Source organism: Cynoglossus semilaevis, chromosome 4 (genome assembly GCF_000523025.1).
Source record: "Cynoglossus semilaevis isolate Cse_v1.0 chromosome 4, Cse_v1.0, whole genome shotgun sequence".
Lineage (NCBI taxonomy): Eukaryota > Metazoa > Chordata > Actinopteri > Pleuronectiformes > Cynoglossidae > Cynoglossus > Cynoglossus semilaevis.
The window spans coordinates 11,672,215-11,697,080 of NC_024310.1; the positions used below are offsets into that span (position 1 = coordinate 11,672,215).

The 24,866-nt window shown below is 43.1% G+C and overlaps 1 protein-coding gene across 2 annotated transcripts in view; it reads right to left on the minus strand.

Moving 5' to 3' along the window:
• schip1 (schwannomin interacting protein 1) overlaps positions 1-24,866 on the minus strand; it is a 162,488-nt gene that overhangs the window by 90,643 nt on the left and 46,979 nt on the right. For both annotated transcript variants that reach the window (XM_017031982.2, XM_008309172.3), the window contains 3 exons: positions 17,293-17,357; positions 17,027-17,092; positions 16,815-16,950 (listed from right to left, as the gene is read on the minus strand). In XM_017031982.2, the coding sequence (XP_016887471.1) occupies positions 16,815-16,950; positions 17,027-17,092; positions 17,293-17,357 (267 nt within the window). The remainder of the gene's footprint in view (positions 1-16,814; positions 16,951-17,026; positions 17,093-17,292; positions 17,358-24,866) is intronic.

A 24,866-nucleotide genomic window follows, 5' to 3' on the forward strand; every position in this document is an offset into this window, starting at 1 on the left:
GTGCCAGTTGGCCACAGACTTGAGACCTGTTTTTTCCTTCACTTTGTTCCTCCACAGTACAAATGTTTCTGCTCTCTGCTCTTATATCCTTTTGTTCAGTTACAACAACCTTGGTGAAACATAATGGAGTTCTGCTGAACGATGACAAGGTCAAGTGTCCGAATATTCACTTCTGACTGACCGACTGGTGGAGATGAAAACACGGCCGGAGAGAAAAAAAAAGAAGAAAAAGAAAAAGAAGAAGAAAGAACACGTAGCACAGCCTTGATAAATATTACTTTCCAGTGTATTGTTTTTTTTCTTCTCTGTGTAAACATTTACAGCAGCAGCCAATCGTCTTCCTGCATCCACAGCCACTGCCTCGGAGTAAATACATGGATATGGGGACATTAAAAATAGAAATTAATAAAAACAAGTCATTACCTCTGGATTATCTGGGTTTAGTAATTAAACTGCACTGACACCAACACGCCTGCAGTGCTTTTTAATTTATGCTGACATCAGACCAGACTGCAGCTCCCTGAAGTAGAGGTACACAGAGGTATGAAGTAGAGGTACACAGAGGTATGAAGTAGTGGTACACAGAGGTATGAAGTAGTGGTACACCGAGGTATGAAGTAGAGGTACACAGAGGTATGAAATAGTGGTACAGAAGTAGTGGTACACAGAGGTATGTAGAGGTACACAGAGGTATGAAGTAGTGGTACACAGATTCATTCCACTAATGACTAGTGTTTGAGTTTGACTATTTCTTTTCACCCAGTTCCGGTCGTGGTGATGATGACAGTGTTAAGTATATGGTGATAAATGAAAAGAATTTGAATATATGGAAAGTATACAGCGCCCTCTGGTGTTTTTCATGTCATCCTCCATGGTTTGCCTGTGGGATGATAAATCACAGTCTTCAGAAACCTCTACGTCAAACATCCATCCTTTGATTGAATCCCTGCTGCAGTGGTTTGAAGACGTGGACGTCCTTCAGCCTGTGACTCTGGAGAACTCTCTGTTCTGTTACTTTTAGGTCTTAATGCTGATCTGCACTCTGCTGTTAACTGAACTCTGCTGTTTTCATTTTAAATCTGCTGAAATGCTAATTCACCAGAGAAGACAGGCAAGGATTTAAGAGATTAAACAAATGTTTGGAGTTAATTAAACAACAACAACAACAACACGGCTGGAAATTAAATGTAGCCTTTTATTGCACCAGTGAATCACTTCATCATCTGGTGTTGATCCAGCTGCAGCCTGACTGAGGCTCAGCCATGACAGAATCTCCTGCTCTTACACCCATCTTGCACATGATGCAGGTCTAACCTATTGTGACCCTGACATCTTTGTTTAATTATCACACTCATTTAATCCCCATCAAAATAGGCTGCTTGATGAATACGAACCAGACAGATGAGAGCGGCTCAGCTTCAACAGAGCAGTCGTTCAAATTTAATAATAACGGCCTGCAGTGATAATAGTAAAAATGAAGAAATGGGAAATATTTTATTTATTTTAATGGATTCCGTGCCCTTCAGCCGTCCCTGGACAGACACGTGGAGTCACGCACACTCAAACAAAGTGGATGAGAGACAGAGAGAGAGAGATAAAGAGAAAGAGAGAGAGGTGGACGTGTGTTGTCCCTCAGACACCGTCCATCAGACTCAAATGAGAGATGAGCCGTTCAGCACCAATGAAATCCTACTGGCTCAAAACCTGGCCAACAGACGGACCAATCAGGTTTCAGCATATGAACCAACTACAGGAGGAATCTTTGCGTTGTTTTGTCAGCTTCATGTTATTAATTCTCCAGCTCCTCACTCTCACCCTGACTGTTCTAAAAAATGTCCCTGATTTCTATTCCGAGTTTAAATCTAATCCTAACTCCAAACAAAATCCAGAACCTTAAAAGTCATAGTCACTGAGTGATGCCTTGTCCCAAAGAAATAATGGTATTTCTAAAACAACACCCCAGATGTATTGCTATACCAGGCACACACACACACACACACACACAGAGGTGCAAAATTGCAGAATGCCCCCCAAAGGACACAGTGTCCCACAAATAGAGTGTTTTTCCAATATTTCCAGACAAGTGCTATACCAGGAAAACACACACACAAACACACACACACGCAGGCGTGTGGAGGTTTACGCTGACCAACAACAAAAGATGGGAATCAGTGATTATTGACAGCTGTCATCCTCAGTCCAAGTGCATCACTCCAGTGAAACAGACAGAAGGTGAGAGTGGAAATGACAACAGTACCAGGAAGAAGAACTGATACCAAGACCATACTCTCTCTCTCCCTCTCTCTCCCTCTCTCTACACACACTCACAGCCAGGCGTCTTCACACAATCCTTTCAGGCGGTATTTTTAGCTGCTGTTTAATGATTTATGGCTGCATGTGAGGTAGGAGCAGGCTGCACGCACACACACACACACACACACACTGTCTGAAACCATGCACTAATGCACATTTGCCTGTGCTGCTGTGACAGTGGGGGTCACGCAGACAGAGCTGATCTTCCTGGGCTTCATCTAATGACAGAGAAGCTCCTCCTGCTGGTTGTTTCTCAGCTGGAGTTTTTCCAACCAGCATCACAGTCATTCAGGACCAGCACTGCAGGATGATACACATCACACAGGGGCAAGGACACCATGTGTTGGGATATACTGCAATATTATAGGTACAGTAAGATATTGAGGTCTTTTAAAGACAATTTAATTGTAGTAAACTGTTGTGGTTTACACAATAGCTGGAACAGAGGGATCTACAGTTGGAATCAACAGAGAAGAAATAAAAGCTAGATAAAATGAATGAATATTTACATGTTAATAGTTAATAAATACATTGATACAGCGATGTAAAATATTGATCCCTAGAATATATAAATATATATATATCTCATTAGCAACAAAATCAAAATGGAGCTAATCAGTCATTTTGACATGAATCCTGCAGCAGAATTCATATTTATATGATGGACTTGGTTTTCATATGTGTATGTTTGTACGTTTTATTTGCAGTATGTAGTATGCACACTGCATACGGGATGTATGCAGTCCTAGTGTGACTAATAAGTGATGCATATACAGAGTGAGTATAGAGTGTGTATGCCTTGCTCCTTGTGCTCATGCATGTGTTGACCTTTCCTCCACTCAATTATTTCTGCGCCTGCAGCAACAAGGATTAGGAGTGATTTCACAGTTACACAGAAGAAAAAACTCAATTCATTTGCTGGAAATATGACAATAAAAAATAAATGGGTTTTTCTTTGGCTCGGGAGATAGAAAAATATGAAAATCATTTTCTTCCCCCAGATGATAGATTGTGGTTGAGAGAGGAGGAAAAAAAAGAGAAGCTCTACTTTAAGTTTTTTTTTTTTTTTTTCTGAGGAAACCACTTGACATAAAGAAGTGGCAGATTAGAGGACGGCTGCACCTTTATGACTGTCAACACAGCTAACAGACTGATGTCGGAGGACCTTCCATCAAGTCTGATTACTGTGAGACATTAATGCCCAGTGAAGGCTGAGGAGAAGTTATGACGTCATTCTTTACACTTCAGTGCACTTTAAATGACAGCAGTTAAACGTTGACACCTGAACGAAACGCTGATCGTTGAGCTCAACGGACCTCCTCTCTCACTCACACACACACACAAACCCTAGAATACACACACATACAAGATGATGGGAGTAGCAAATGTCACTGAAATAGGCAATAAATACCTTTGCCCCACTGCAGTGCAGTAAATGCCCTGTTGGGGTCTGAATGAACGTGTGTTACATATGGAATGACTGGAGCAACGAGCACCACAGGTGAGGAAGAGGAATATTTAACATATATTTTTGGTCAAAATATATTGAACTATATATATATATATATATATAGACCCACACACACACATTTAACCGTTCTCCAGTTGTCAGTTCCTAAAGAAGGAAAACTGATCTTGAGAGCAGGATGCTCTCTCTCTCTCTCCCCCTCCCCCCCTTTCTCTCCGCCTTGTGAGTGGAATAAAGTGGAACAATTTATTTATAAACAGATTACTTGTCTCTCCAGTTACGGTTTAATTTGAAATAAAGCAGCAGAAATTCTCCCACCTTCTCCACAAATGCCGGGACATAATTAGCTGCAGCTCCTCATCTCCCTGCACCTTTACACCATCTTTCTTGTGTCTGGACATGTAGATCAATGTGATGTCATCACCTGTGTGATGTGATGTGACGAAGGTGTGAACTGACGGCCAGGTACTGCAGCAGGTAAACTGAAGAAGCAGAGCTGATTTAGTGCAGGGATGTTAATGCAGTGAACTGTGTGTTCAATCTGCAGCAGCTCATCACATCAAATGTCAGCTGAGTTCACGGCCTTTTACACAAGTGTACCACACAACAGACTATGGGCCGGACCAGCAGGTACTAGTGAGTCAACGAGTGAAACAGATATAAAGGTGTACTTGTTCAACAGATTAGTGTTGATTAACCAGACTGACTGAAAAGTTATTCCTGAAAAACTGATCTCCTCTCTCTGGAACAAACAAACACAAGTCACATTGAATTGAAATCAATTTGCCTTGCTGCACCTGCAGACCTCCTCCACAACCGCTAGCCAAGACCCCCCCAACCTCCACTTTGGGAACCACTCAACTGAATAAAGTCAGTGAACAGAACCATCTAATCCCACTGTCTCTGCGTCTCTGCCTTTCCAGCAGGGGGTGTAAAAAAATATCGATACACTGAAATATGCCAATTTTTGTTGCATAATCATGTATCAATATTCTACAGCACTTTAAGGATTTTTTATTAACATACAAATATAACATGGTGTTTTTTGGGGCTTTTTCTTCTCTAGTGATTCCAGCTGTAGACCTCTCTGTTCCAACTTTAGTAACATGATGTTAAGATGTAGCAGCATTGTGCGTTTACGATGCTGACAGTTTACTACAATTTAATTAATTTTTAAATACTCACTATATTGTCATGTATAGTATCGCAGTATACAATATATGGTATTGTCCCCCCATATTGTGATACGTATCGCTGGATTCTTGCTAAGTTACACCCCAGGGGTAGAACCATGTCCTGTTACTACACCCTCATATGGTCCACTGTCAGTACTGCAGTTCAACATTTTCTTCTTTTGATCTTTTTTTAAAATTTGGATTCATACAGTGACATCAAAGACAACTGTTAAGTCCAGTGCTTTGATGGTTGACTGAAGCTGAAAGAAAGCAGCGACGTTTCCTACACACTGGTTCAACTACTGCATCAGGATGAAACGTGAAGATGAGAAAAACAACATTTGAAAATAAAGATAGGGAAATAAAAAAAATAAAAATTGCCAAACAAGAGAACAGATTGTGAGCCACTTCTGGTGCGCAGCCCTGGGTCTGAACGCCTGGTGCCAGAAGAGGCTTAAGCAAATAAGAGTGAAGTGACAGACGATAAATGAGAGGCAGAGCCACTTCCTGAGTCCTGGAGACGTCTAATAACCCCGAGCTGCTGATCGGGCTGGTTTTTGGACCCTGACAATAAATGTTCTGTTCAGCTGTGCTCAGCCCGTAATCCTCTTATCTGAATTTGTTTCAGTGCTGTGTGGACACAAGCTGCTGTTTGCTGTGAAACGTCCGTCTTCAGCTGAGGGAACTGAGGTTCTGACTGAAATAAGAAGCTCCGACCTGAGATTAGACCGAGAGCAGCGCTGCTGTGTAGATTAGATCACTGCACTTCAAACTGTATGACCTGGAAGAAGGGCTCACCCATAAATCTTCCCCGTTATTCCAAGGTCACAAACCGAGGGCTCTGTTAAATCAATGCAGCGTGTCAGGAGGTGACCTGAGGTCAAGGACTCACTTCTTTGACTTTTGACTCCATCCTGGAAGTTCACACCACCAGTCATCACCACTGAGTCATGTGACCTGTGGTATGAACCAGGTGCAATCAGCCAGTCGCTCTCACCTTGGTGGGACGTGCATATATAGTAAAATGACAATAGGCTGAAGGAGCAGGAGCGAGCCACCGTGAGCTAAACTCTGAAGAAGGGAATCAGCCAATCAGCACTTTTCTTCTCTGAAGTCCATCCTCTCACCTAGATTATCTAGAGTCCCTGCAGCTCTTCATCTCAGGCTGCAGTAACGTGACGCTGGGTTTTCAGCTGGGCTCTAGCCCACTGCAGGAGAGATAGCCGCCCAGCTTATCAACTCCGTGGGCTACATGCTCTGTTAAAGAGATAACGCTAACGGGGAGGAGGTGAAGGAGGACTAATCCCTGCAGCAGGTCCCACCTACACACACGGGTGCATTCCTTTGACTCCTAATTAGGGGAGAGCAGTTCAGAGAACAGAGGCTGTGGAACGTCTCCAGGAATGTCCTACAACAGTCGTCCTCCTGAATATTAAAGCAGGTTCCGGTCCCCCCACCCCACCCCACCCCAGCCCTCTGCCTGTGTTTACATGTCCAATACTTCCTGAGCTGGACAGGGTTAAATATTTACCTTCACTTCAACCTCACTGATGTTTTATGCAGTTGAAGACAGTACACAAATACTTTATCTAATATCAAATTGTACTGCAGTATTCCACAGAAATTCACAAATGTCTTTTATACTCCATCGTTGTTGCAGTACTCAGCTGTCTGTATGCAGTACAGTAGGCAGTACAAATACACTTTGCAAATTGTATACATATAATTCACCGTCCCATGACTGATGTTTTCAGTCCAACATCAACTCACAGGTCGGCCATTTGAATGACAGCCTTCCTTCATTATCTCTGTGTTCTCCATTCTGTACAAGCAGAAAGAATCAGAAAGTCAGATCAAACACGCAGTCATCTGGCTGTGAGCACCAAACGCTTCTGTGCTCTTCATACATGTTTAACCAGCTGTTGTGTTTTTATTTAAATGAGCTAAAGGATGAATAATGGATCTGAGTTCAGCCCGTGCCGTGGAGTCACTGTGGAGCGATGAAATACTGCAGTATTTCTGTGCTTTAACAGCTGAAACAGCTGCCCATGTCTCTGTGGAGGCAGGTTTCATATCTGGTGTCACTCATCTTATATTACTGCACCCCGACTTCACATCCAAGCAGTTCATAAACCTTATGACAGCCAAATGTAGACATTATTCCACCCAGCCCGTATCACACACGCTGGTATCATAACGTCCCTCTGTCTCTCTGTCTTATTTAATTAGAATGGGCCCGTCTCGCTCGTCTTCTGCTGCATGATGATCAGGCTTGGAGACAGGGCCAGATAGCACATGAGATAGACCATAATTAAGGCTGCAGTGGAACACTGTCCAGTGAATTGATGGCTGCAGTATTAAAAGTGGACAGTGTGTCTGGGATTTTCATGTTTCAGCTGCGGGGGACAAGCCCACTGGTGATGGATGAAACTAAACGACATGATGAGGCAGCACACGGCGACAACAGGGGCATTTATTACTGGATTGGTAACACCTTCTTCACACTTGTCTCATTTCTGCTCTGGTTGAGACGCAGAGTCAGAAGGAAAACTCTGAGTGTTCCCAGTGTTCAGTGTAACTGCACTGATCTGAAGGAAACACGTCGACCTGAGGATCACTGAGAAACCCAGGCTCTATCCACCCACCCATCCATCCATCCATCCATCCATCTGCCCATCCATCCATCCACCCACCCAACCTTGCACCAATCTATCCATCCACCAGTCTCATAGATCATTATTACCTCCTGGTCATTATTAATTATTCCTTTAAGTGATGAATCCAAACAACTGAAGTGAAAAGTAGTAAAGTCTAACCAGGCGAACGTTAATAAATTATGACCTGACCTAAAAAAAAACGCATTTCTTTATCAAACTCCATACATTTTTTTCCTCTGCTCTGCTGAACTTTTCACCTGGACCTGGCTGACTGAAATCTTCCTACAACAAAGCAGACCCCCTCCCTCCATCTCCCCCTCTCTCTCCCCCTCCTCCCTCCACTATCTGTTAGCAGTGACTTCACAGGCAGAATTTCTCCTTCCAGAACACGTGGGAAGCCACTGAAGAGTTTGACTGGAATAACATTTTTCTTGAAAGGACTTTCATCTTGTACTTTTTCCATCACTTCCTACTTCCCTTCCTTTGTGTCGCCCCTTTTTTTCCCAGGCTTTCACGGAGTTCATGAACTCCTGTGAACGGCGGTGGCACTCTGTGTGAGGGAAAAGTCTTGTCACATCAAAGCTGTCAGACATCTTCTGTTTGCTCCAGAATTCAGCTTGAAGCCCGTCCTGCTGATGTGAATATACAGACACCGGTGTCTGGGACAGTGCGTCTGCTGTCATTCAGCGCCACCTACGTCAACTTGAAAGCAGAAACAAACCCCCGCCTCGGTACTTCACACCCTACGCAGAGCTGCTAGTTTGTCAGGTACGGCCAGAGGAAACAGTGTGAGGCTGAGACATAAGGAAACATTATAGAAAACTAAAGTCTGCCTGGAGAGAAATGAAAGAAAAAAGAAGAGAGATGTTTAAAGAGGAGCAGTGAATTAAACCAACCTGTCAGACTGCAGTGGAAGTGGAGAGAGAGAGGGAGAGAGAGAGATTGAAACAAAGTAAGACTACCAACAACAGTTCACTGTGAGTTTACTGAAGATTATTCTGAACACAAACAAAGGGGAAAATGTCAGTTCTCCCCTCATGTCCATGGACCAATCAAAAGCCTGAAAATCCTGTCAGCTGACACCAACTGTCCAGACCTCAGTTCTCACTTTACACTGAAACACTCTGGGAGCACTTTAGCTGTCAAACTGTTTCCATGTCAAAATATAATAATTCGATTTGTGTCACGTCTCTGTTACTGTATGAGAGGTCCAGCAGGAGGAGACAGAGCAGGTCTGACTGTGAGCAGTAGAACTGGACTTCATGGACCTCTGGTGTGGGAGAGGACAATGATGACAGCTGTGTCCAGAACAGAGGGGCGGGGACCAGGACTGATGACGACCGATCAGAGACATTTCTCTCATCCTTGTCACATCATCACCATTACAATAACCAACAGCAATGTTATCATCATGATGTTCACAGTCACTGTCATCACTCTTCTCATTATCACCCTTGTCATCCTCCTCACTCACATCAGTATCACTGCCACCATTAGCTACATCGTCAACGTCGGCGCCTTGATGACACCATCACTGTCATTATTACATCATCATCATCATCATCATCATCAGTTCGTCAATCAATCAGTCACTGTAGACAGGCTCTCCTGTGGCCCTCAGCTTGTATCACTTCCAGTCCACACACACACTCACTCCAAGCCACCATCATTGTCATTATCATAACTATAGTTGTCATTATTTTTATCCTCATCATCACATTCATCATCATCTCTGTTGTCATCATCACCAGAGTTGCTATAAACATCTCAGCCTTTATCGTCATTGTCATCCTGATCATTTAACTCTTCATCAATCTCCAACATCGTGGTCCACATCAGTGTCATCACTTTAATGATCATTTTCATGGTGAATATTAGTATCATGTTAATTAATTATCCTCATTATCCCCATCATGCACCTTTTCATCATCAGCATCATTGTTATTACCATTGTTATAAGTGCTCTTATAATTACCCTTATCATCAGGGTAATTTATTAACATCCTCCATCATCACCAAGATCACCATTACATCATCATCATCACCACCATCATCATCGTCATCATCATGGTGGTCATCTCCTCAGTCTCTCCTCCTCTTCTCTTTCATTAATCAAAGATTAGTTGACTTTTCCGTGTTGGACCAGACTTCTGTTGAACACATTTCCTTCCAATCGTCTTCCCTGGAATTCTTCACCCTGTAAATGCCAAACCAATAAACCGAGGAACAAAATCTGCTTGCTCTCTGCGTCTCCTTCTGCACCAGACTCCATGTTCAGTATTTTAATAAAAGCTGTAGCTTAGACGGTCACTCTGGTGCGTCTGCTCCCTCACGCTGCTCAAACACACCTGGCCTGGATTCTGTCTTTTATATTTCCAGGCTGGCTTCAGTGTAACCTGCAGTTCCACACCCCAGCAGTCACTGTGACTATTAGGAGGATCTCACAGAGCTGAAGAAGCAGCAGGGCTGTTCAAGATGAATAACAACATGGTGGTGCTGACAGGAATACTGGCAGACCAAGGAAATCAAAGACACGGAATGTGAGAAAACTGTCAGTTTGATGAGGAATAAATGAGAAAAGACTGAAAAAAAGAAGAAATGTTTTGCGAATGAAGAGCTGCAAAACCGAAATCCTGCTAACGAGAGCAGGGCATTTAGCTGGGGAACAGTAACGCTTCACTTCCTGTACACGCTCACTGTACTGCATGAATACAGACCAATCAGTATGTATGTGCACAGTACTGCATATGACCTTGTTGTGCAGTATGGACGTGCATCAAAGAGGATGGAGGAGGGAGGTGTTCAAGGAGGGAGGTGTCCCCTGCTAACAGAACAGAAACTGTAATCTCCTCTCAGATCCATTAGCCTTCTCCACTTCTTCTACTGCTGCACACTGATCATGTGATCACCAGCTCCTGCCCTCAGGGCTCTCCACATGCGCTGCATGAGTGAAGACACAGCTACATGACAAATAAAACATTTGTCATTTCACTGACAATGTTAACGAATCACTGTGTGAATACAAAGCCCAGATAACTGGTCGATCATACGTTGACTGACACGTGTGCACTACATGTGCATGTTCAGTCCATGAACAAGTGAAGAGTATGAGGGAGGTGTGTGTTTGCATCGCCACCCTGAGGCAGTGAGGGAGTGAGGCAGATCAGATAATGATGCTGCTGATCACGGAGGAGGGGAATGTGGTAAATGAGGCCAGAGGTGTAGAGTACTTTAGGCCTCTTAGTGATCTGAGTGTCAAAGACGTGCAAAACACGCACTTTGAATTCATTTAATTACCTTCTGTTGACTTTTAATGTGGACACAGACCAATCCCAGCAGAAAAAATATATATTATCGCCAAAACACACTCATCTTTAGTTATGACAGAAAGACAATCAGTTACCACTGGGCATCAAACGTGATGTTTTAGCTGTGAGGCTAAAGCATTATTCAAGTGTTTCAGAGAAGTCTTGACGTCATGACTGCTAACATCTACTGTCTTCATCACGACATGCAGGAAGAAGAAGAGGAGGAGGAAGATGAAACCCTAGCTGGTTGTTCAAGAGTCTGACGTCGGCCTAAAACACTTAAATATTTGATTGGAGGGCCATAAAATTAAAAGAGCAAGAAGATGAGAAGAGGAACAAGGACAGAGTGGATGAGAGGAGGAGAAGAAACAACCAACGAAATACCAGAGAGCAGCCTCACTTCACCGTCCAATGGCTAATATGGTGATACGGGGTAACCACAGTATCTGTGTCAGTAGAGGCCTTGACTACAGGGTGTTAGCTCCTGTGTGATGTCATCAACATGATGGCGTCACTGGTCCTGGCAGAGTATCTCTGTAGAACCAGAAGATGAAAAGATTTCAAAGTAAAAGTTGGGAAGTTGAGGAAAACTCTTGTAATAATGTTCCTGAAGTCAGGCCCACTGTATCTATTAAGCAAAACAGTGACCCCTAGTGGACTCTACTAGGTGATACAGATGCAACCGGACGTGAGTTTGAAGCAAACACTGGTCTCATTTGTAAACATCTTTCTGACAAACTTCAGAAAGAAAAAAAAATGAAAAGAATATTCAACTGATGAAGTTAAAGAATTTGAGTTCACTGCTGTCCTCTTCATCACATACACATGATAACACACACAACTCTACTCTAATCTGACCATCATTTAAATCCTAACTCCAAACTGAAATCATAAACCTGAAAATACTCTCTCCCACAACAGTAGCATTTTCACAATGTCCCCTCAGGTGTGGTGTACCAGCACACACACACACATGTCCCAACTGTTGGAGGACCTGAGACACTCCTGACAGGTGATTAACAAGGTGTGACATTTCCCCCCTCCTCCCTCTAGTCCCTCCACACCTCCATCAGACATCAATGCACAGGAGGCTCAGTCAGTGCGAGGTATAATTACATCAGTCACACAAATGTCCTTCACATGTCGACAGCGTGGTTGAAGCAGTTTGACGAGGAAACATAGAAATAAAGCACACAGACAGGAGAAGGGAACGTTCCTACAGAAAGACAAACGCTGTGTGAAAAAAGTCAGAGGGTGACTTTTTCCACATGTATCTGTAATGGAGAGGTGAGAGCTGACTAACGAGTGTGTCACTCAGTGGAAGGTGTGTGAGCTCGGTCCACTAACACCCCACCAGGTCTGTCACTCTGACTCTGCACCCCCGACATCTACAGTAATCCACCATCATAATTATTCATCACGACAACTTCCAAAAGCAGAGGCAGCATTAATGCTGTGAGTTCTGGACCAACACTGAGCCACAGCCACTGAATAGAGTCAAAGATGATCAAAGACATCCAACAAAGCTGAAGTCAAAATAAAAGCCCTTTGTATCACAGCTGGGTAGGAGAACTCTAATGAAGGCCACGGCACCAAATGTCATCTGGACGTGGGGGTGGGGGAGGTGTGTGTGTGTGTGTGTGTGTGTGGGGGGGGGGTTGCACATCAGGTATTGAACTTCACGTCTTTCTTTATTCCTGAATCTAATAAATAAATGAACTAACAAAACAGTTGAAGAATTTAATTGGTGACATTTAGCTGCAGGACGAATTTTAGGGTTTTGTGGTCCGCAAGTGGTCCTCGCCCTGGGAGTTTGGCACCCCTTTATTACAGTTACAGAACTGTAAATTATTGGCTTGAGTAACATACCCCCCGTAGGATTAATTGTCAAAGCCTTGGTTTTTCATTTGTCATAATTACCATAACTCCTCAAGATCGTCACGTTCAGGTCCAATTGGAGAAAACGACGCTTGGAGATGAACCGACCAATGACTTGATATGTGCTTCCCAAGATTGAAATAATTTAGTTTATTTAGAGGTAATATATATGTGTTACACTGCAATGGACTGTGTGGGTGAAAAAAGAAGATTAAGGGTTAAATGCTCCACACTGTGTGCATGCCTTTGCCTCAGTAATCTGCTGAAGGCAGGAGCTTCAGCTGGAGAAAAATCCCGGGGTTATTTCAGGACAAGTCTGAGTCGAGCCAGACCGTTCCAGAGCACTCAGTGGACCCAAATCTTTATTTTTTTATGAACTAAGCTAATAATTCAAGAACCTTTGATGTGTATTTAGGGAGAAAACAGGATTTAAATCCTTTTTTTGAACCATGTTTTTATCTCCTCTGCCAGAACTTCTATGGCTCTGAGTGCAGCTGTCTGACCTGATAAGGTCTTTGAACAAGAACAGAGACAAAGACAGGGAGACAAAGAGGGATGATACAGAGACACACAGAGAGGGACAGAGGGACAGAGAGGGACACAGAGGATGTGACATGAAAATATAAGAAAAAACATGGAATGAAACTGTGATTGGACAGATTGGAGGGCCATGTTAGGAGACAACTGATGTAGAAACACAGAAGTAGAACAGATCTACTGTGGTTTACGTCTTTACACACACACACACAAGCACACACACCTTCAGCTCTAATTATGTTCGAATGTATAAACACAAGGCCTGATCACTTGTCACCTAAGCAGAAAAAGGTTAGAGTGATTCGTGATCGCCCTCCAGTGTCAAACAACGGTAACTACAGCGTAAACATGAATCAGCACCAGGCGGTGGACAGCTCCCCAAACTACCCAACAGTGTGTGACAACCAGATTTCACATCTTTAAAATAATAAAATTATTTCACTTTATTTATTTTTGTTTTTTTCTACACGAATTCCAAAGCAGACATTCATCTGCTGCCAAACTGACTGATGTCTTTTCATAAAAACTGACATCGATCATCTGGACAGGCTGGGGACGATGGCAGGGTCATGTGACCAGGTCAGTTCCTGTGTGTGATCTTGTTCATTGGTGTTTGTGCATGTGTGTGTTGGGAGGTGCTCAGCGGGTGGAGGTGGAGGTGGGGGCTTGGGGGTGGAGGTTGACAGGTTACAGTATTATGAAACAATAAAATCTGGACAGCTGATTCATATGTGGGCATAAAAGTCAGACTTTTGTTAGGTTCCACTTTAATGAAACCTATAATTTTTGACCCCTCATCCCGCCTGCACCCCTCCCACCCCCCAGTGTTATTGCTCTGGAGCAGAGGGACTGGTCATAAAGAGAGATGTTCTGAGCAGGTTCAATCAGAGAGATCGTCAACGTGGAAGAGGCGTTAACTGTTTAAGGTTTACACACATCTAATTAAAAAAAACAACTCATAAATGTATCAATAGATCATCACGTGCTTCAGTCGTTAACTGAAACAGATCAGAGTTGTCACATCAACAGTCCATCACATCTAATGACAATTTTTCTTTTCCTGTATCCTACTGGAACAGACAGACCGATATCAGCAGGTAGAGGTCAGTGTTTCCCATCTGTTTTTATCTGTGATTCATCCAAATGATAGAGTCATAAATCTGGCCAAAGGTCCATAAAATCCTCCAACAGTCTCAGTGAAAATGTCTCTTCATAGAGTTGGTGTATTTCAGTCATTACTGTTCATCTGGACGGTGTCTTGGAGAACGTGTGGAGAGTTTCTTTCTAGACTGCAGTCTGTTGTGACTGTTGTGTCAGTCATAGACTCACTGACTGTCCTGATCTGTGTCAGGCTGCTCTTATGCAAGTTGGGCTGCAGACCTGAGGTTGAAAACCTCCACAAACACATGCTGGGAGATGATGATGGGATGATTTAAGATCCAGGAGATTCAGTGAAGGTGTCACTGACAACACGATTGTATTGACTATAACTATACTGTCATGTCATTCAGTGTTAACATTTTTTTTTAGATATTTTAATCCAATGTTCAAAAATGAATCAATGATTAACACAGTAATTTTGCCCTTCTAATTACTAACATATGTACCATACAGTGTACACATACACACGTGTTACAGATGTGTAAATATGTTTAAGATGCGGAGTGAAACCTGGTGTTACAGACACAGAGCTCACAAATTCAATCACCTCAGAGTTGACTGCAATGTTATTGTGTCGCTGGAAAATATGGCTTCATCCTTGTGTGTCCAGAGTGTGTGCGCATGTGCGTGTGTGCGTGTGTGGGATTCATTTATGAAATGCCATGAATGTATGGAGTGAGAAAGTATCCAATGAATGCTGAGTGAAAATGTATGACTTGGTTTACAGAAATGACACTGTTAGGAACTCAAAGCTGCCACAGCCTGCTGTATTACCTTATACTGCCGAGAAAAAAAGGTCAATCAAATAAAGTGAGAGGAGCAGGTTACACAGAGTAAGTGATGCCTGGTGTGAGATAGAGCAAAGATTGTAAAACACATGCTATCAATCAAAAGAAGAAAAAAAATCCTGGCAGTGATTGGAGGAGAGAAGAAGTGGAGCAGATCCACAGTGTCAGCAGTTTTTAACCAGTGAACCAACATGTTCCTCATCTTCTGCCGCTCTCCTTTATCTCTGTTGACCTTAGGATCTCAGCATAGGAAAACACACGCACACACACACACACACAAAGAACAACCAATTCTTGCTGATGATATGCCCTTGTCAGCAGGTCTGAGTCCCTGAGCTCAGCATTTTCAAATAAAAATCCCAGAGGACTTCAAACACAACCATCATTAAGTGCCTGATGATGTAAGACTTCAAAGTTTGTTTTCTTTTAAAATAATACTGCGCGCGCACACACACACACACACACCTGCCTGCCTGCACCCACAGTCATGTGATCAGCTGACGATCACATATTTGTTCAAATCTCTTTCTCGTCTTCTCTCACCGACTACATTTGGACAAATCTGTGTGCGTTTCATTAATGAAACATTAACTCCTGTCAAACTCAGGGTCTGCACCAGAGCCTGACATGAGTGTGGCTGTCCTAAAATATATTAATAGTCTGTAGCATAAAAGCTAAAGTACTGTTTACTGGATGGTTGAATGCAGTAGACAAATCAATCGAACATTAGCCATGAGCTACATCTCCCATAATGCATTTAGGGACAAGCCTAGGTAATTTCACCGATAATTTCACCAATTTTAGAAAATGCAGCTACTTTTGAGTTTATTTTGACATGTACATCCAGAACGTTTGGTTTAACATAAAAAAAAAAAAAGAACGTTCCGGGCTGTCCCCGAGATTGAACCTGCTTGTTGACTTCAGGCTGAGAGATTAGGTGAGAAGTGTGTGTACACTGTGTGTTCTGCCAAAGGGCTGCAGCAGACATCAGTATAGAATTATAATGACCAGAACAGGCAGCGCAGAAAATCCTGGGGATTTACTGTGGTCTGGGTAAATGAAGGGGAGCTGGGCTAAATGAGAATGACTGCTCCACTGCTGCTGTTTAGGGTGGGGGCGGGGGTGTTAAAGAAATAAAAAGATGGAAAGGGAGGGAAAAAGGGGGGAGACAGAGGGAGACATATAGAGTGAGAGACAGATTGTTAAAGGAGAGATTAAAAAGAGAGAGAGGGAGAGGTGTAGAAAATTAAGAGTAAGAAGGAGGTAAAGAGGGGGATGAAGAGAGAGAGGGGGAGAGTATCTCAGACCAAAACCTCTAAAGCAGTTGCACACAGCAGAAACAGCTGATAAACACTGCCCTCTTCTGGCAGAAACAACTTTACACACGTATACTACTACTACTACAAAAGTCCAGCAGCACCTGAGCTGTCTGAGCACACACACACACACACACACACACAGGCTCATTCCCGTGCGGCCACGGCGCAGCCTGAAGGTTTAAATAATTAAAGTCTGTAGACAGGACTTACTGGGGTGCCGCCGTCAGACAGGGTTGTCATGCTGATTGACATGCTCATCTTGTCGGAGGAGGAGAGGGAGGGTGGGGAGGGGCTCCTCTTCTCTGCTTCCTGTCTCTGGAGGAAGTCACGCCAGGCCCGCTGGATTCTGCAAGACATTGTGAGTGAGAATGAGTTCTGGACCAAAGAAGTTAAACAAGTGAAGAAAAAAAACTCTTACTCACATGAAAACCTTGTTCTCAACTGATGTCATGTTGATGTTGTTATCAAGGTCCATGGTGAGATGAGAACTGACCGAGAAGAGAGAGAGAGAGAGGGAGAGGTGAGGTGTACTCAGAGGACACGTGCGCGTACGTCTGTGTCACAGTCAGGGTCATCAGTAATTAACAGCTTTATCTCTGTGGGGGAATCAGCCGCTGTGTTGTTCTTCATAAATACTGTTCGGTTAGTGTGTGTGTGTGTGTGTGTGTGTGTGTTTGTAAATACTAACTTCTGCTGCTGGAAATCTCCATCACTGACAGTCTTGAAGCCACTCTGGAGACTCTTCAGCTGCTCCTGTTTGGGGGACACAGAGGACAGAGGCTGGACAGTCAAGACACTGTGGTTCAACAGGAAAATCTACTTCTACTTTTTTTTTTCTCACTTTTGTACAAAGAGCACTAAATTCACAAAAACACAGTTGGAAGAAAATCACTTTATTGGATAAAACCAAAGTTCAACCCCTTCATTGTTTGTGTCTAAGGCTCTGTCAGCAGCAGACTGAACAGACTGTTCAATAAATGTTCCTCCTGTTTGGCCCACAACTGAGACTCTGAGTGATGCGGTTTGACAGACCTGGATTAGTGTTCAACTGGTAGTAACAGTGTGTACGTGTATCTGTGGGTGTGTGAATAAATGCACCACAGTGGTGGTGGTGGGTGTGTAGGTGGAGGGAGTGGGGGGGCAGGNAGGGCCACCAGCAGCTCCAGCAGACAGTGGTTTGACAGTGATTTGGCTCAGTTTAATGTTTTCCTGTTATGTCGGTGGAATAAACTTAGGTGGAGGGGGCGGGGATGGGGGTGGCAAATCACTAGCTCAGCACTTTTTTAAAAAACATTTGGCTGAGAAGCATGCTGAGGATGGAAGGAGCAGAGTGGACCGCAGAGAGAGACAGAGGGGGTGTAACACACACACACACGCACACACACACTGAAGAGCTGTGTGTGGAAACACACACATTCATCTTCCTCCTGATCTTCCCACCTGTTGATTTTCTATCATCATGTGTACTTAAATAGAACTATAAACACATGTTTCTTCATAACGGAGGAGTAACTGATGTCATCACCATCAGAGCAGTGGTCTGACACTTCTTATCCAAAAGATTCATATAAATCCATAACATAAAGATAAAAAAATTGGAATTCATATAGATTTTCCCCCCCGGCACATCTCCATCCACAGATAGTGAGTGAGGATCATCAGCAGTTTGTTAAAAGGATGGTAGTTTTCTGCTTGTTTGCCCACTCCTCTGTGTCAGATACTGTTATTTCTCTCTGCTCTGCCTCCCTGAAGGAACAAGCAGCTCATTAAAGAGAATCAAAGACTTCGACTGGTGATCAACGAGGGCTTCAAAGAGCTGCGCTTCATCTATTTCTGTCTGCTTGTCTTTAGTTTCCATTTCTCTCTGATGAAAAGACCATCAGTGAAAACAACACTTTGGTCTGAACCAGACAAACATCCTGGAGGTTTGGTCTCCTGTCAGGTCAGGTCAGGTTCTGCTGTGATACCTACTGGACAAACAACAAAGTACTGCAGTACTGCATGTACCACCACCTGCTTATTGGTCTGGTCTACAAACTAAAGTTCTACAAAGTAAAGTTTAAACGTTTGCTCGTTCAAGTCAGCAGAGAAAAACATCAACACGTGACAAACGTCTCCATCACCTGACCTGAGCTGGGCTTTCAACCCACAACACCACTGGCCTAATGATTCTTTTTGACTGGCTCCACAGATTAATTTACTTGGTGATGACATGATGACATCACATCCTGCCCACCTCGGCAGGACATTACCTCCACAACACTGATCTCAGACTGATAGCTTGCTACGTGTTGAAAATACCTCCCACCAGAGCAGGAGCTGGAGTGAGTGTTGTTGTCCAGACAACATCTATTTAACTCTGTAGAAAGTTGTTATTTTTTTTAGCAGCTATCAGCCCTCCTATCATGGTCTCTGCTGGAGGAGAAACTCTCTGACTGTGTCTGGAGCAGAAATGCCACAAAAAGGTCTGGAGCATAAACCACAGGTTTGCATAGTTTAGTGGCAGAGTGGACAGGAAATCCATAGTCATTTAGGGCTGTGGCAGTGCCAAGGAGGTTTGTATTGATCGTTGCGTGCATGTAATATGTGTGTGTGTGTGTGTGCTGCTCACAAACATGTGCTTTGGTGGATTTACGGGAGAATGGAGCAGAGCAGAGAGGAGAGGAAAAGACAAGGCAGCCAATCAGGTGAAGGAGGGACCTTGAACCCCCCGGACACAAAACCAACATAACGGACCGGGGGGTTAGACACAGAGTGAGAGCATAAATTCTCTTCTTACCCTGGTCTCCCTCTGTCCCTCGTCTCTTTTTTTTATCCCTTCAACCCCCACCTTTATCCCTTTAACCTCCACGTTCTTCCTGACATTTTACACAAGTTTGAAAGTAAACAAAACTGGCAGCAGTAGAGGAACAAGACGTGGAGGTGATGACATCACACCGTGAGCTACTTTGTCCTGGAGAAGACGTCAGGAATAAGGACAGGTATAATGAAGCTGATAGGATCAATATTTAGTTGGAAGGTATCGTTCTCGGGAAAGAGAGAAAGAGAGAGACAGAGAGGACAAGGATGTGTCCCTGTCCTCCCCCAGCTCACAGTCCAGTATCTGCACAGTTAAAGTTTCTTTCACTAGAAAAGTTCAACCTTTCAGCTATGTCCTGAATAACCTGGTCTAATATACAGTAGGCTAATATAAAATAGACTGAGATACAATAGACAAATATACTGTGATGTACAGTACTGTAATATACTGCTACCTAATATACAGGAAGCTAATATACAATAACAAAAATGTCAAAGCTTTGACTAGTTTATCGTTTTATCTCCATCAAGTGTTGCGTCACACTTGACCAGGTTTTCGAACCCTCAAACCTTGGCCACTTTCAAATCAAAGCACAGAACAGTGAAGTACTTCATTAATGTAGTTTTACTGCAGTAAGTCATGGATGTGGTACCAACACCAAACAAAAACATGTGGACTGAGACCATGTTCACATCACACTCAGTACAAACCAGGTGTCAAGGTACCTGTGAGATGAATAGGTCAGAGGACTCATCTGTCATGACTGGGACGGGTTCAAGGTTTGGAGGGAGACGACTGAGGGTGGGAGCAACACAGAAGATGGTGGGGGGGTGATGCACCGCTGGGGACAAAGGGGAGAGGCCGAGATAAAGGCACAGCACTTTGGAGGAGAAGGAAAGTGATTGAGTTGAAAGTCCCTGAGGGAGTGAAGGAGGAGGAGGCAGTATGTAAGTGAGCTCCTCATGGGTTTTAAAGAAGGGCTAGGAGTGTGGAGGGGGGAGTGGAGGGGGTGAAAGAGGGAGCCTCTGGGCTCCGGTGAAATTAAACTGGACCAAAGCCAGTGAGCTGACTATAGAAAGACAGAGGAGAGAGAAGGGGAGAGAGAGGGGGAGATGGGGGGAGGGGGGCGTCGGCCTTCATCTCTGCAGCACAGTGAGGCGTAAATCTGTCTTTTCACCTCTGACTGATCCATAAGCACATATTAACACTCACACTCTTGATTTACATACACCCCTCCCCCCCCGCTCCCCTCAATGCCACCCTAACTCACCCTGGAGGCAGACTGACAAACAAGGAAACAGGGAAGAGACACACATTTGATCAGCCTTTAAGGACAGAGTGGGAGGGGATCAGTCACCTGATGGTGGCGTACTTGACACACTGTTGTTCTTATGAGGTCATTTTCTGCTCCGTCCATCAAACTACAATGATTTGTCTCCTCTTTTCTGCAAAATCGTAGTGTGTGATTAATCATCAGAAAAACAGTTTCCACTTTGTAGTTACTACGATTAGTGTGCATGATCAGGATTGCCAACCGCCCTTTGAACAACTGAATCATCGTATAAAAACGTGTGTATAGAGCTGGGAAGGTAGTATCCAGCCCTAGGATGACGTATGGTTCCACAGTGTAGCAGTTAGTATGCTTGCCTCTGAGGCAGAGAGCTAATAGTCCTGGGTCCAATTCCTACAGCAACCACATATTTGGTGCCTGTTAACACAGGAACTTCGTTCTGTGGGTGTTTGATGTAATTCTTTTTTTTTTTTTTTAAACACAGCCATAAAGCACCAGAGGTTTCCAACTTCTCCACTCTGGAGTCCGTGTACAGAGAGGTCACCGCTCCAAATCCTTCCCCACATGAGTCAGCACACTCCAACTCATAATTCAGAACTGATTGTGCTGATACATAACTAATCACATCTTACTATTTTAACCTATTAGAATAAAGAAGTTAGTTTGACTGATGATTTGTAAGTTTAATTTCAGAACACAGGGAAACTGTGAAACATGCAATTGTGATCTATGAATCATCATATTTATCGGACAAACGTGATAAATAATCTGAATTTTTTTTTCCAATATCAATCAACCCTAATTTTGTCTCCTTCTTTCTTCACTCTCATCTCTTTCTGTTTATCTTCCACTCTGTTCTTCAGTCTCTGAGTTGTTTTTTTTTCTCTTCAATACTTGATGAGTTTCCTGAGGTGAAGGACTGACAGATTCAGGCTCATCATTCTGTCGCCTTTCAGCAACGAGGAGCAGAGACAACGGTGACCTGCTGTGTTTGTTTTTCTGATGAACTCCATTATTGTGTGTACAAAGTCTTCAGACACACACACACATACACAGATACACACATACACTAGGTTTGTGTTTTATGAGCACTTGAGCATTGACATCATTCATTCAGCCACTTACTCAAACTTGATCTAATCTAATCTGACCCTAATCCTAATCCTAAATCTTATCCTAACTCCAAACCAAATCTTAAACCTCAGAAGAAGACATCTTCACAGGTCATTGAAATGTCTTTGGTCTGTACTAGGTTTTTGTCTTCTCCAGCCACCCACCTACCCTTCCTGCCCCTCTCACCTCCTGCAGCTGTAATAACATCAATAAAAAACCAAAATACACTTTTATTGGAATACTGGAATTATTCTGACAAACTCTTGTAATGAAATAAAAGCATTCATTTATCTGTTACCATCTTTAACCTGAGGTTTGGGACAATCGTGAGACTTACGGAAACTTTTCTCCCTGGATTTGCTGCTAACCTGACAATGATGTTAACCTTGAGGCTGAGAGAAAAAATTGTTCAACTGAAAATTCTGTCCAAAAAGCTGTCAGAGGCGGGTCACCTACTGATGATAACTTAGCTGGTTTAAAAACCATCAGACCATCTGCCAAAGAACAGCCTCTATCACTCAAGCCTCCCTGGGGTCCTTCAGCTCAGCCAGGGGCACACACACACACACACACACACACACACACACACACACACACACTCTTTGCTCCACTCTGACACCACCAGGGCTCGGTGTCTTTGAGAAAGCCTGAGAGCAAATATTGAAGACAGATACTGTCCTGGCCAGACACTGTTTGGATACTGACTGTGGTGTGTGTGTGTGTGTGTGTGTTTGCTCTGATCCCAGAGTCACATGAGGACACCATTATCGGTGTCTGGACACTGAATTCTAAACAGAGACTGACACAAACATTCAGATGCGTGCTGGTGTTTCAATGACGTGACAGGACAGAACAGTAAAGAGACAAACAGCAGAGGCTATTGATTCACATCATGATGTAACACACACTTATACGTGTCAAAATGTACAAAGGTTTGCTCTCAGCAACTCATCACAGAGCTGCAGACTGAAGTGGAGGATAAAAAGGAGCAAGAAAAAAATAATGAATGCAGCGCCACCTTCTGTATATACCAGAGAGCAGTTTTAGATGATTTAAGCTCCGCACTACTGTGTATTCTCCCCCTGAGGGTATATAACAGATATGGGCAAACTATGGCCCATGGGCCAGATAAGGTCCGCTATGCTTTTTATTGCAGCCCACCAAACACCGGTACAAGGTTTGGTTTAGTGCATTACAACAAATCAAATGTAATTTTGTTTGACGCCACTACATGGCAGCAGACATCAAATGTGTCAAATTTTACTTTTTATTTTTATCACAGCACCCAAACACTCTACATCCAACCAACACTAAACCAGCCGCTGGTCAAACTTTGGCCTATGAGCTAAAAGGTTTGCCCACACCTGCAATAAAAGACGGATAATACAATGACTAAACTAAGTGTGCAAAGACAACATCCATGAAAACACAGCACTGACAGCAGACATGTCAACTAAGCTCAGTCTGCCCTTTACTGATTATCTTCACAACTGACCTGATGCTGGCTAAATAACTTCCTCTTCCTCCAGGGTCTACGGTCTGCAGACTCTGGAGCTGAATGTGCAGGAAAAGTCACCAGTGGATCAGCAGTTTTTTTTAAATACTTGGACCAACCTGTCTGGCACCAACAGCCAGGGTACTTTCAAAGTCACTTAAATCTCCTTTATTTACCATCCTAGGGCTTTGTGTCGACTCCTCTGTGCCAGTGAAGCCTTTCCACATCAGACGCCTGGACAGGTGTACCTAAGAGTTCTTTAGGTACACCTGTCCAGTTTAACTACTAACCTGGTCAAAATAACTAGGAAGCATATACAAGAACTTTTAAAAAAGAATTTTAAAAAATTGGGAAATTCTTACGTAGAAACAGCTGCAGTACAATATGCCATAAAAACACACCAATTTGATTTGGTTTTTTTTTAATCAACTTAGGATCTTTAAAATTTCAGGTTAAATGTATAGGACCCCCCTCCCACACTCACACACACACACTATATTTTTCTCCTGTGGTGTTTACACGCAGCATATTTCTCCACGTTGTTAGCACCTCCTTCTCCCCTGGTGGGCAATAACCGTGGCCGTAATGGCGGCCGTTAACATGCCAGAACAAACACAGTAAAGCTGCTTTTATAACAACACTCAATACTAGCGCTGTCCTCCATAACAGCACCGCGCTAACCACTGCACTGCAGGTCGGAGAGCCATATATATGCCAATGAGCCGCAGGTAAACCAAACACAACTATAAAGTTTCTTTTATTGGACGTTATAGTCAAACGGACACGTCGGCATTGTTGCTTAATAAGACTGTAAAAGGTGTTGCAGTGAAAGTCGTAAAGAACGTGTTGAGTCAGGATAACATTTTGATCCTGACGTGATCTGATCGTGTTTTTGTTTTTTTTTGGCTTCAGATTTGCGTACTGTCTTTCTGCACAACACAGAATGGTGACATTAAAGCAATGTTTTTCAAACTAGGGGTTATGACTCCATGTGGGGTCGCCTGGAATACAAATAATAATGTCTAGTAAAAAAAGACTGATAAAAAATGAAATAAATTTCTGATAAAGATATTTTTACTAAAAACTATTTTTTATTATTATTATTGTTTCTGCTACGCTGGAAAATGTGTTTCGGACACCTCCCATTGTTAAGCCAATAAGTTGATTACTTCGGGTACTTTAAAATTTAAATATTATTTTACATCATATTGGACTTTGGGCATTAATGTGTTAATATTGATTCCCTAATTTCTGGCTAATGCACACACTCCAGCCCAGTAGGTGGTGGTGATTCTATAATGAGTATCTGTTTTGACATCCCTTCCCACTGTATAAATGTCAATATAGAAATGAAGTTGATGGACAGTCACTGTAGTGTCGTCAATGTTGATGGAACAATTTAGAAAAAGATAAAAAACTCTGCTTTTTCTTTCCCAACAGTTGCAGAAAGGCGTTTCAGATATTGATAATTATGCTAATATCGGACCATTAATATTGGTCGGCCGATACTATGGGACATCAGTCTACCTCCACATTTCTGAAATGACCACAGATTGGACCGCC